The sequence below is a fragment of the Typopeltis vanoorti genome, chromosome 7 (assembly GCF_054136105.1).
Source record: "Typopeltis vanoorti isolate ZY-2024b chromosome 7, IOZ_Tvanoo_1.0, whole genome shotgun sequence".
NCBI lineage: Eukaryota > Metazoa > Arthropoda > Arachnida > Uropygi > Thelyphonidae > Typopeltis > Typopeltis vanoorti.
The window spans coordinates 45510520-45525361 of NC_143555.1; the positions used below are offsets into that span (position 1 = coordinate 45510520).

The 14842-nt window shown below is 35.4% G+C and overlaps 1 protein-coding gene across 3 annotated transcripts in view; it reads right to left on the reverse strand.

The window, feature by feature from the left end:
- The window catches only part of arg (arginase), a 273733-nt gene that overhangs the window by 199967 nt on the left and 58924 nt on the right, over positions 1-14842 (reverse strand). For all 3 annotated transcript variants that reach the window (XM_090395245.1, XM_090395244.1, XM_090395243.1), the window contains one exon: positions 10796-10902. In XM_090395245.1, the coding sequence (XP_090251371.1) occupies positions 10796-10902 (107 nt within the window). The remainder of the gene's footprint in view (positions 1-10795; positions 10903-14842) is intronic.

Consider the following 14842-nt stretch of genomic DNA (forward strand, 5'->3'; position numbering starts at 1 on the left):
TTGACACATATTGCTTTTGCTACAAGCCTCGGTGACAATCAAGCGAATAGGAGAACACAATGGTTAGTTATGGTAATTCAATACAGGGTTATTTAAAAGATTATTCAAAAAAGCTATCAATAGTTAACTATGATTACTTCCCAGAATTCTGAGAAATAATGCAATCAGATATTTCAAGAAAGAGATGATGAAATTTAAATTTAAAAACTTGAATGTAATCTTTGCAGTATCTTTGTTTGATTCCAGAAAATTCTGTACTTAGTGTCACGGCATGGTAACAAGGCCAGACATCAAATTCCAAGAATTTGATGTAGTCTTAATTGTAGTCTTAAAAGGTGACAGAAATAAAATACTCAATAAACAACAAATACTCATAGATGAGTGGAGTAACTTATTTTAGATGGACGACAGAAAGGAAGAGGGTTTCCAAAATGTTTTCAGTGATTCACCAATTAAATTTGTGAAGAACCCATACTATTTGTTCTGATGTTCCTTTAAGGTAGGATGTGGCAACTCTTTATATCCAAATGCAGTCTGGGTGAGGAATAATAATCATTATTGTTATCATCTGAGACCTCCAGGGAGTCTAGGACTCATTGAGAGAGGCTATGAATCACCCAAATCAGTTGTCATACCTTTCCTTAAATTCATTCACACTAGATGCACTCACTACCCCAAAAGATAAACTATTGCACTCACTAACTGCTCTGTGAGCGAAAAACCTAGCTCATACACCATTCTTAACTGTGAACAGTTCGCACGGTTAGCCTAGTGGCTTTGCGCTTCGCAACCATATGCCTGGGGAAGGAGTGTCCTAGGTTCGATTCCCATCAACGACATGAGGAGCTCAAGGATCTTCCTCTGCCATAGCCAAGTTAGCCGGTCTTGGGATAGACAGCAGAGTTTTTTCTGGTGTTTTTCATCCTGCAAGCAGGCAAACCGGTCCAAGGACACACACGGATTACAGTCAGGAATACTGACCCAGCCATAGGTCTGATTCATCAGCCTATGCCAGTTCCAGGGCCCGGATAAAATTTGGGTGGACTAGATGGTACCGTGAACTCCCGAATAAAGGGAGAAACGCTGTATCATCAGATGGAATTTATTTATTTAACTGTGAACAAACTTAACTTCCATGGAAGTCCCCATTTTCTCTCCCCATCTTCCATATAACAAAAAATTTCATCAGTTCATATCCTATAAGTTAATAGACCTCTATCATATTACCCCTCTTTTTCCTGGTAATCAGAGTCTGCAATCCACATCTTACAATAAACTGTCCTCATAATCTAAATCCAGATATAATCTTTGTAACTCTTCTTTGCATTCTTTCCACAGCTTCTTTATTCCCTTGGAATCCGGAAGAGCTAATCTGCACACAGGTGTGCAGATCTGCTCACCCAGGTGTGGTCTTATCAAATCCTTATAAAGAGGCAAAATGACTTCCTTATCCTTCCGTGTCAAGATTCACTTCAACATTGCAATTATCCTCTGAGCTGCATTTGCAACTGACCACTGAACTTCAAATTCCTATCCAGGAATATGCCAAGATCCCTTGCCTCCCCTGTTTCTTGTAGCATAACTCCACTAATATAATATGCCGCTGGAAATCTAATCACGCCAAAGTGCACAACCTTACACTTACTAAAATTAATCTGACAGCCATTTTCATTTACCCAAATTTCCAGCCCTATTCAAATCATTTTCTAAGTGCTGAATATCAGTAGCATCCTCACTGCCTATCTTCGCATCATCGGCAAACATTTGCACATCTGATGTTAGACCCTACCTGATGTCACTATAGACTAAACAATAATGGCCCAAGGACTGAACCCTGAGGTACACCACAAGTCACCTTAAATCTGGCAGATTCACACCCACTGTATATCACTTTTTGATATCAGTCTGTCAACCATCCTGTGATCCAAGTCAAGAGTTTATATTCCAATCACATATTCTTCAGTTTATGCAACAGCCTTTTGTGTGGTATCCTATCAAGTGCCTTAGAAAAATCCAACATTATCAGAGTGTATCCATTCCCCTTATCCAACTAGGCTGTAACATTGTTATAAAATATGAGCAAATTACTAAAATATGACCTTTTTTTAGTAAACACATGCTGCACCTTGGGGAGTACAGCTTGTTTGTCTACCCATTTCTGTATGCGAGTTCTTACTAACTTCTCTAAAATCTTCGCTACACACCAGAGATATTGATAGTTCGGTCAGTGGGTAGTTCGGCATATTAGTTTTTGCACCACCATTGTACAATGGAACTATCATACATTCCTTCCATTCCTAAGCTGAGACTCAAGTTATACAAACATGTGAAAGGCCTAGCCAATTCGACTAAACATTCCTTTAGCAAATGGACTGATATTCTATCTGTTCCCAATAGACAATTCTTATCCAGTTCATGCAACAGTTCTTCAACTTCATTTTCCTGAATATCTAACTCTTCATACAATGTAGCAGTAGCACTGTGCACCATGTTATATACACTGGCTGATATATCTTAGCAAAGTGAGTACTCATTAATTGAGCAATCTCATTAGCTTCCAACACTCGAGTACCATCTACATTCAAGTTATTCTTTCACAATCATTCTTTCTTTAGCTTGCAACATAACAATTAAATTCTTTTAGATTGCCTTTAGGTTACATGGCCAATTTCTTTCCATACTCTGATTTAGCTCTCAGCACAATACTTGTTACTTTTCTGACCTGAGCTTTATATATTTCATAACTCCTCTTCTCATGAAATTCTTTCTACATCATCTTCTTATGGATCTCTTACTTAATAAGGTTGCACATCCATTTCACTCCCAACCTATTTATTCTTCGAACACCAGGAATACATTCAGATACTGGCTCATTTAAGCACTTTTCAAAGATTCCCATCCACTGCTGACATTTTTTTTCATTCAGTAACTGATACCATGGAACCGAAGATAGTAGCTCAACATGTAATCTGTTCTAATCAGAGCATTAATACAATGATATTTCCCGAGAAAGCACAGCATGATCACTGTCACCAATTGGTGATAAAATAGCCATATTCTTAACAGAGATCCCTTCTGAAGCTATGAGCAAAACCAACACTCTTTGACCTCTGGTTCCTTCATTCACATGCTGCTTGAGAAAGTTGTCTCGTACCAATTTAATAAATTCTTCTTCTTTCTTATCATGAGATTTTTTTTCTACCCAATCAATATCTGGAAAATTAAAGTCACCCATAATGATCATTTGTTCGGTACCTATAAGGCTAAATTAGCGATGCTTTTTTTTTTGTCATCTACACTGACCCACCAGGTCTACAGCAACATCGCCACCATATATTTCATTCTGTAAGCCTCCACTTCACATCAGATAGACCCAAACTCGTCACTACACAAGACATTGTTACCATCATTGTTTTGTTGTGTTTCTATCCTAACTGGACTTAAGTCATCGATATCATTAGTAGTACTCCTCCTCCTCTCCTATCTCTTCTGTCATTTCTAAAATATTTTTATTTTAACAGAATATATTTAACAGGAATTCTCTGGATTAAGACTTGGCCATAACTGTTTGTGTATATTGCTATCTGACACTCTTGTAAAAGGAGACTATTCAATTAATGTTACCAAACTGTTTACCCCGCTAAGGCTATGATTGAAAATATTACTTTTATTATTATTATCAACAAATCTCCATGGAGTCAAGAAACTTATCATGGGAGGTCCCACTCTCACATGTACAGTTCATCATACTGCAACTTAAATGCATTCACTGTCCTTGCACTCACCTCGTCACTTTCAGGCAATTCATTCCAATCACCACCATTGTCCATGCAAAAAAATCTACTTCTCACCCCTTGCTTACACTCATCTTATAAAACTTCCAGGTATGAACTCTCAATCTCCCCGTCTCCAGATATTCTATGAAAAATCTCATCCACGTTAATCTGGTAATTATCCCTTACCAATTTATACATCTCTTCCTTCTATCCACTAAGCTCTGTAATGTAGTCAATCATCTCTGAACTCTCTCCAACATCTCATCATCCTTTTGAAAACCTGGCAATCAAATCTGTGTGCAGTAATCCACATGTGACTTGATCAAAGCCTTGTACAATGGAATCAAAACATCCTTACTTCTACACGTAAGTGTTCTCTGCATCACTCCAATAATCTGTTGTGTCGTGCTCACAATTTTAGCAAAATGTAAATGAAATTTTAAGTCTATCTACCACAACTCACAAATCCTTCATCTCTTCCACCTCCTCCAAAATATCTACACCAATCCTATACTCTGCATCCCATCTTTGCTTCCGTAATTTTAAAATTTTATGCTTTGAAACATTAAACTGACATCACCACACATTTACACAGTCTACTTAGGTTCTCTTGTAAAACTGCATCATTTGCTCTACTTCTCATAACACTCCCAAACTTTGCATCATCTGCAAACAACTATATATCACAATTTAAGCCCATTTCAAATGTAATTTTCATATAAATTAAACAACAATTAAACAATTTTATATTACCCCTGGGGGCATACCACTACTGACTTTCCTCTTCTGGGATATCACTCTACCATATACAACCTTCTGATACCTATCAGACATCTAATCTGCAATCCAACGCACTAATCTACTATCCAATCCCATCTGTTCCAATTTAACTACTAGTTTGTCATGTGGCAATCCATCAAAAGCCTTTGCAAAATCTAAATATGCTACTGTATGTACATCCCCCCCCCCCTTGTCCATCACCTTGTTATAATAAGTAAGCAGACTGCTAAACCACGATCTTCTTTGCAAACTCATGCTTTCCATTAAAGAGATTTCTACTGCTGTCAACCTAGTTCTGAATCCTTATCCTCACTAGCATCTCCAAAACCTTGACCACAACTCCAGGCAAGTAGATTGACCTATAATTTAAAGCCCTAGTTTTATCACCTCTCCTCCCTTTATGAAGCAGAACAATTTTGCCATCTTTCCACTCTTTTGGAACCTGGGCAGATCTAAAACTCATTTTTAAAATGTAAATTAAAGCTGTTGTTAACTCTCTAGAACAACACCTCAAGACACACAGTGATATACCGTCAAGACCCATGGCCTTGTTGCCATCAAGTTTACTCTATTCCTCATATACCTCCTGCTCACTCAACATCATTGGTTTCCCCCCCCCCCTCACCCATTTCCCACTACTCTCAAGTTCTACATTATGTCGCAACCACAAGGATGGAATACTTTAATAAACTGCTCATTAGACACCGCTACTATATCCTCCTCAGTGTTTATCATTCTCCTGTTATCACTGACCAACATCATCTTCCCATAATCATTTTTCCTTCTACTGGCCACACACACACAAAAAAACTCTCTAGGATTTCTTTTAGCACCATTTGCTAACTGTTCATATTGCACTTTTGCTACCCTTACTAAGTGAGTTACCTTCCTTGCTTGCTGTTTATACTCTTCATGTAACTGATTATAGCAACTCATTTTGTGCACCTCCACAATGCCTTTTTCTTCCAGATTGCACTATTCATCTCTTCAGTCATTCATTTTACACCTGCCTTATGTAATCTCCTGACCTTTGGAATATACCTTTGGAATATTCAGGAAGTATCTAACAGTCATTGCCTCTGCCAGATACTTCCTGAATAGCGACCAAGCAGCACTGATTGAGACCAAGTAAAATATAATGTCACTACTTCAAAATATTACAATGATTAGCAAAATGATGAAATCGCATACAGAGATTTTTGGAAATGGTTTTTTTATTTTTTTTTAACAAAGTACAACAGTACTGTGGCATGAAGGAAAAGAAAGAAAATTGTCGAAAAGAAATATAGAATTCATTTACTAAAATTATATATTTTACACAAAATACTAAAGGGAGTTATATCGAATATTACTACTTTAAAACATTGTACTAGTTAAAAAATTTTTAAACTATATGAGTTTACAAAGTACATCTTTTGTTCATTAATGAAGTTAGCCTAAAAAGAGGGTCTGCAATGACTCCTATCAAATCCAATGAGTTCTTTGCGAGAGGGAAAGAAAACTCACAGAATGGTTGGCTAAGTGGAAAGCATCACTACTCTCTACTTGGATTTTTATCAAAGTCTTTAGGTGTTAAATGAAAATCATCTACTACCTAAAAAGAGGCATAATGAGAATTCAACATTACTGGAGGTCTGAAATGGCTTAAACTTAGATGTCTAGTTCTAGAATAGTTTTATAGGTCAACAACTTTTTGTGGGTAAGAATGACATGGAAAAAAAAAAAAAAATTAATTCATCAAATGAAATTGTACTTGCTATATGGAATATAAATGGAAGTTTATAATGAATGTCACAACCAAAAATATTGCAATGATTAACAAAATTGCGATTTGTATAATGAGTTTGCAAGTATCTTTTGTTTATTAATGTAGCTTTCATAGTGGTATCAGAAGGATGATATACAAGTGTGTGTGTGTGTGTGTGTGTGTGTGTGTGTGTGTGTGTGTGTGTGTGTGTGTGTGTGTGTGTGTGTGAGTGAGTGAGTGAGTGAAAGAGAGAGTGAGTGAGAGAGAGAGTGCATAAGTTAGTAAATATAATTTTTTTTCTTATTATGTGCACTTCCAGGGAGTCCAAAGACTAAACAACATCAGAGAAGACAACTCTGGGTTAGCCCTTCATTTTTCAAGGACAAACCATACCATCGAATGGGACAAAAGCTACATATTTAGAAGCCCAATTTATAAGAAGATTTCTGCTCCCGAAACATAAAACAAGCTATAGCAGTCATCCATTCTAAACCCAACCTCAATAGAAACCAAGGTTTAATTCTAGCTGATATTTGGAAGACTCTCATAAGATCATTAAGCACGCCGTAGTTAAATTTCGCTGCTAATTACAGAATGTTCCTGCATAACAACAGTTGATATCATAAACGCTCCATGCATCTGATGTATGCATTCTTCTGTATTTGTAAAAAATACAATTGTATTCGGTTCATTCTTTTGCGAACAGTTTAAATTGTTTTGTATCTCTTTTATACACCCTGACAGAGTCAGACAGTTAAGTTGGCGAAACTTGTTGGTGTTTTTTTACTTAGTCTCAATTATTAAAATCCTTCGGCCAGTATACAACCAAATCTATGTTAATTTCTTGCGTTTTTTGTTGTTTTTTTATGGATAGGAATTGTGTGTTTAGTTTCACGAATATAAGGTAAGTTACAGGTGCAATGGATACAGTATACTTCAGGGTATGCCAATCGGGGGGGGGGGATCCTTAGAGGCGCTGAATATGTCTTTTAATATTTTATAGGTGGTTTAAGAGTAGCATTAAAATTGTAATGGCATAGCATTCTATTTAATTTATCTCATAACCCTTTAATGTGTGGAACAGCTATGGTTTTACTATAATCTATATTAGATGCATTTTTTTTTTTTTTTTTTTTAATGAAGAACTTTATCGATGGTATTTTTGCTATAGACATTATTTATAATTTGTAATTCTTGTTTAAAAGCTTATTTATTAGAGCAAATTGTTACAGCTTTATTTTTGAGGGTGTTAATGACTCCAAGTTTTTTGTGAAGAGTAGTCATAAGAGTATATATTGGCCGGTATATATAGACTTGCAGTAGATAAGACTGAATGGCAGACATTCAGCCCACTTAAGTTCTTCGAGTTTTCCAGCAGTCCCTTACGTTAGGACTCTAAGCAATAATTTCAGCTTCATTGGCCATCATTACTATTTCGTTCTAATTTATATGAGTAATTATCTGCTGAGGTGATTCTGAATAAACTTCAGTACTTGAACTGCAAGCTGGTACTGGAGTCTGTTCAAAATCACCTCAGCAAAGTTAATGAGAACTGCCTCATTAATATATACATAGACAGACGTACAGATAGATTACATATCAGTAAAAATCCATACACAATGACAACCAGAACATGGAAATTAATCTAAGGAGCATCTAACAATAATGCAATAAAGCAACCTAATTGTTCAGGTGAAAGGAAGCTTACTAAGGTTGTAGCAAAACCAAAGTGATACCAAATGCAGTATTTTATTGATTATAAAGGTAATGTGCATTATGAATCTATTCCACAAGACACAAACCATTAATCAACATTTATATTTGGAGCTTATGGAGTCTTTTAAATGCAATACACCAGAAATGCGTGCAAAAGTTGAAATCTCTATGATGCTACCACTTTTGCACTGCAGTTTTTGATGACCGATTATAATATACCAGGAGTGGCCAACTATGCATCCTTTTGGAGCCAAAATAATTCCGATAAGACTTAGAAGAGCCGCAACCTTTGACCGATGCAATGGTATGGGAGTAAGTGAGCGCATGGCGAGTTGTAACGAGCTTGTAAGAACTGCTTTGACTAATTACACACATAATTTTAAGGCGCTTACTAAGAAAATGGATACAAGGAAGACCTCTACCAGTTAATAAGTAACTCAAGTTATTGTGTTTCGACTTTAAAATTATTCTAATTGTTAAAAGTAAACTTCATTTAATGTGTTTCGAATTAAACTTTTTTATTGCAGTAATTTTTATTAATCCTGTTTTGCTCTCTCTCTTCTATTTTTTTTTATTTTGTTCCTCTTTTTTGTTGTCTCCTCTTCTCTTTTTGTTTATTTTTTCCTGGTAGATCAGGAAGAGCAGCACGATGCATGTGGCTCATGAGCCACGTTGGGGCCACCCCTGTAATATACTCTTATTACAGTGTTGACAAAAATTGCTGAGTTTTTTTCCCCCCTTCTTTGACCTCAACTTAAAAGAGGAACCTTGAAAAGAAAAGATTTTATAACATTCACAAATAAACAAAATGCAGTGAGGCAGTTTACAGTGATTATGGATAAGATGCAAAAGACACTTGCTTGGAAGAGGATTTTTCCCCAAAAGTAACCTAGTATGACATTTTAGTTTTACAGCATTGGTCACAATATATTTTTCATCTCCTCTTTCAGTATATACATGCTGAAATATATAATAAAATGGAAAGAGCAAAAATCAGTATCTCATATCCCAGTAAATAATTTTTTTTTGTCTTTGATAAGAAAGATTTTGAAAACAATATATTTTTTATCTTAATTTTCAGAGAAACAAAGAATCTACATTGTTATGAACATGTCATTTCAATTCAAAAATTACTATAATGAAAGGCAACAGACACGTAAGGAAATTCTACTCTTACAAGAGTGCTTTTTAAGCTGTCATTATAATCTAACTTTTTTTTTCACATGCAGGCAAACATTTTTTTAAACAATAATCTCACCATGAAATACCTATACCACACTAATACTGTGAGATAAAGTTCAGATAATCTGGAAACCCTACCATAGGACTAAATGTTATACTTTTACAAGTCACTTCAGGTCTCCAAAGAAGCACATTAGAAGTCTCACATCCACTGATGTAAAACATCTACAGCATCCATGCCATAGTGGGATTTCAAACCACAGCCTGTTTGCTGGAGAACAAAGATGTTATTCACTCAGACAATTGAGCTAGCATTGAGTTTCTGTTACCAAGTCTGAACTGAGTCTCCTGTTTGTAACTTGTGTATTCTCAGGGGGGAGCTAGACTGTTTATAGGAGAAAAACCATTTCCAAGAGGAAAACCCTAGACTAATTAAGCCTAACTAGAAACACCTAATGAAGTTTCTACTGTCAGAGATTAGATGTGAATTAAATTCAAGTCATTCATCTAATCATCATCATCATGTCATTCGTAAGCAACACAGAAAATTCACTCTGCAATTTTTGAAACTTCATTTTGCTTATTAAAATCAGGTATTTGTTCTCTTCCGTGCTATAATTGCTATTTTTTTAATTTAATTTCATAGTAAAAAATATTTTCGTAGATATTAGCCCACCAAATTTAACTTTTTTTCACTGATACAAAACTGTCTTCATTAAATAAATGAGAAAAAATAATAACAGAAAATGAAGTGTGGCTATAAAAGGAAATAGACAACAAACATACTTTTAGTGATTTATTCTACCATTCTAATTGATTTTGTGTCTTCAAAATAGTCATCTTGATAGTCAAAACTTAAGCAAACAATGTTACCATTTAAAGTTTTTGTTGTCATTCATTATTAATAAAATTTTAAAACCATCTCATACATCTAAAAAACATCTAATAAAATTTAAAAAACATGTTTTTCTGTTTTTGTTTTTCTTCTTGGATGAAGAGAAGGGAGAGACAGAAGTCAGAATAAGGTAGATGATCAAACTAAGCGAATTTTTTTAAGACAAAAACTACTCATCTCACTGCAAAGACAAAAAATGATGACATATTTTATCAAATTTTTAGGTTGCTCAAAAACTATTTCATGAATCATCACTGATGCCTGTCCAGGCTCCTTAATGGTCTGCAAAAACTCTTACTTATGACATTACTTGATCCTATAAGCTTCTTAACAATTCAACTGTCTTTCAACTGTCTGTAGTGAAGACAATTGAAATTGTCTTCACTGCAGACAACAGAAAAAAATGTAATAAATTCTTTTCAACCTATTATTCACCTAAAGAGATGATTAATGATCATTCCCCTCTTTAGATCAATAATACTACATACGTTTTGCTACAGTAACTAACAGCAAACCAATTAATATTCAATTATTTGAGGGGCAAGTCAAAATTAAAATCTGTCTCAGCACATTCCTATTCATGACATTTAAGCCATCCCAAAACTGGTTTTGTTAATAGCCACACCTCTTGTATTCATATATAGTTTTATTAGTAAAATTTCCTCAAGGGAAGAAAAAAAAATTTAAAGCTTAACTGACCTTTTTATTGGCGATGCCAACATACCTTGGATTTCTGATTATGCCATCATGAAAATCATCAATAATATCTGAGCACTGAATATCTCCAAAATCTTTTACAGTACAATCTATAGAGAATGAACATAAATATTTTAGAGACTTTTTTTTATTCAAATAAATATTCAATATAGAAAATATGAAAAAGTTTTTACATAAAATTCAATTTGTGTAATTAGTATTACAATGAACTAACTTTTTTTGTTTTGTTTATATCGACCCACGTGAAAGATTGCAAAACCAACAGCAGTAGTGCCGAAAGAAAGAAAGAAAGAATCTGATGATGCATAGTTCCGTGAAGAGTGAAAGGTTACAGTCACAGAGTTTTCCCTATGAGGAAAAAGTGCATGGAAAGCTGTTTCAACGATCAGCAGTACATGGAATAAAAGATAAGAAATTTATTTGATAAGTGTGAAGTGGAAATGTGAATGGATAATGACTTGCAGTTGTTTGCTTTTTTATGGATGTAGAAGAAAGAGGAGATAAAATCACAGTGACCACTTAGGCAGAATAGTATAAAAATATAAAACTTTAAAAAAAATTAAAAAATATATATATACTAACATGAATTAGTTTATAAAAGTATGTGACAATTGAAATAATCAACAGACTGGCAATTAATTTGTTGTTTTGATACTAATATTATTATTATAACAACTGAACTTAGAACCATTTTCTGGCATAAAGCCTAGTTTTGTTTTGCATAATTATGCCATTAAATCAATAAGATCACTAGCTAAACAGGATATAGTACGGTTTTGAAGGGATATCAGTTATGACAAATGTACTTGCTTTTTATGGAATGGATGAAGTCATGAGGAAGGTAGACTGGAATAATGGCAATACCGTGATTTACTAGATTTCAGAAACGCCTCTGAGATAATTCCACATAAGAACCTATTGATTAAAATATGCAATACAAATGGATACTAAAACTGGGTGACAGACAGATAACAGGAAATAGTCATTGTTGTTGTTATTATATTATCATCTCATCTCCATGGAATCCAAGGACTCATTTTGAGGTCTATCTCTCATGCCAAAAGATCATCGAACTATGCCTTAAACCCATTCACAGTTTCCACAGTCAAGACACTTTCAGTCAATGTATGAGACTCACCAAACACTCTCCATGCAAAGAACCTGCTTCTCACTCCCTTGCTCACACTATTCTTATATAGCTTCATGGATGGCCTCTAGTTTTACCCTTGCCATCCTCTACTCTATGAAATATTTCCTCCACATTAATCTGATAACAATACCTCACCACTATGTCTCAATCATATCCCCCTCTTCTTCTATTCACAAGGCAATGTATTCTGTGTAAGTTGCATTCCCTCAGTCTCTCCTGGTATCTGACATTCTATAGATCAGACAATAATTGAGCAAACCTTCTCTGGACCTTCTCCATACATCTAATCCCCTGAAAAACCAGATGACCAAATATGTGCACATTAGTCTACAGCCTGATCAAAGCTGCCTTAGACAGGGGAACCATAACTCTTTGTCTCTGCATGTCAATGTCCTCCTCATTATTGACATAATCCATTGGGATGTTCTTAAAATTTTAGCAATGTGATCCCTCAACTTTAAGTCTCTGTCCTCGATCACTCCCAGATCTCTCACCTCCTCACCCTGATTCAAAATCTCTCCATTAACTGTATACTCTGTGTCCCAACTTTGCCTACCAAATTTCAAGGCCTTGCACTTTGCAATATTAAACTGACAGCTCCAATCATTTGCCTACTCACATAATCCATTCAGATCCTCCTGCAAGACCACAACATCTGCTCTACTTCTCATAGCCCTTCGCAACTTTGCATCATTGGAAAACAGCTGCATATCTTCAGTTAAGCCAGTCCCAATGTCAATTCAATTGTCAATCAGATGTCCAACTTACTAGACTGTTATCTAATCCCATTTGTTTCAGTTTAGCTACCATCACATGGGAGTCTATCAAAGGCCTCTGAAACTGGGTAAACCTGCTGAGGATCCAAAGAGCTACAGGCCTATAGCTCTCCTATGCACAACACTGAAACAGTATGAGAGGTTAATCTTGAACAGACTAAATCCAGAAATAGAGTGCTGATAAAAGAACTGGCATGACCAGGAAGATCATGCACTGGACAAGTATTAAACTTAACAGTTTACTGAGAACAGCTTTGAAAGGGGGTTAGCAACAGCATCTGTATTTATAGATTTGACAGCAGCATATGACACACTAAATCTTAGAAAGCTTATAGTCAAAATTTACAGCATGACAAACAGCTATCGGTTAGTGGAGATATTTAGGTCGCTGCTGTTCAGCAGGAGATTCTTTGTTGATTTTCAAGGGAAAAAGAGCAGATGGTGAATCCAGAAAAATGGTCCCTCAATGAAGTGTGCTATCTCCCCTCCTCTTCGATATATATATTTATATATATATACTAATGACCAACCTATAAACCCATGGTTCCACGGTCAAGAACCTTCTTATATGCAGATGACCAGGACATAGCTTATCAAGCAAAATCCTTTGATGACATTGAGAAGCAGCACACAAGAGCTAGAAACCCTTAGTTTACTATAAGGAAAACCAACTGAAACCAAATCCCAGTAAAACCCAAATGTGTCTTTTCCATCTCAATAATAGGGAGGCGAGAAAAGAGTTGAATATAGAATGGTATGGTGTGAAACCGGTCAATTATCCAAATTCAACTTACCTCAATAGGACCCTAAATTATAAGCAACACATAGAGAAGACGGCAACTAAAACTCAAACACACAATAATATTCTGCATCGATTAACATCATCTAGGTGGGGTGCAAATCCATAAGTACTGCACACCTCTGCACTGGCACTCTGCTTTTCGACAGCCTAGTATGCTAGCCCTGTTTGGGAAAGATCACCACGTGTCAAAATGATTGATAAGGTTCTTAATGAAACTCGTCGGCACATTACTGGCTGCCTTAAGTCTATAAATTAGCATTTATTTCATTTTTTTAAAAAATATCTGCAGTTCTAATGTAAGACAAATGAAGCAGCTTCTTTACTCTTCAGTGGAAACAGTTCTTTATTGCTACTTGTAACAAAGCATAATTTACTTCTTGAAAATAAAGAAGCAAACTGTTCTACTTTCTTTAATGAAATGTACCAAAAACTATTGCTAAAAATTCAGGAGTTCTCATACCCTGAAAGCTATTTATGGAAAAATTTGAAAACAATGCTCTTAAGAATTACCATAAAAAACCAAAAATATGGCTACGCTATGTGGACAATATTTTCATCATATTCAGTGGAACAACAGATGAACTTATCAATTTCAAAGATTATCTCAACAATTTGCACAACACCATAAAATTCACTTTAGAACAAGAAAAAAATAAAAAACTTCCTTTTCTGGATATTCTATTAGAAGTTAATGAAGAAAGTAAACTCTCCTTCTCAGTATAGGAAGCCGACAAACACTGGAAGATTTCTAAATGCAACCTCACACCACCATCCTTCTCAAAAAATAAGCTTAATTAAAACTCTTTGAGACAGAGCATACAATATCTCCAACACACAAGAAAGATGTATTGAAGAACTAAAATACTTAACACAAATCCTCCAACAGAATGGATTATGAAACAAAAACCATCAAGAGAATCCTTAAAATGCCTCCAGCTAACAATACGATAAAACAGGATTACAAAAACGCAATCTCGCTTCCTTATATCAAAAATGTTACAGATAAGCTAGCCAAATTAATGAACAAACACAACATGAAAGTAGCCTTCCTTCCTATGGAAAAAATCTCAAGATTCCTACGTCCACCAAAACCACCTCATCATCTCTTAAAAAAACCAGGAGTCTACAAAATCCATTGCTCTTGCGGGATTTGCTACGTAGGACAGACAGGAAGATCTGGAGAAATACGCATGGCTGAACACCAAAAAGGCATACAATACAAAAGAGAACAAAGAACGGGTCTTGCTTTCCATACCACTTCCACCAGACACGATGTACTCTGGCATAAAACGACGATGTCA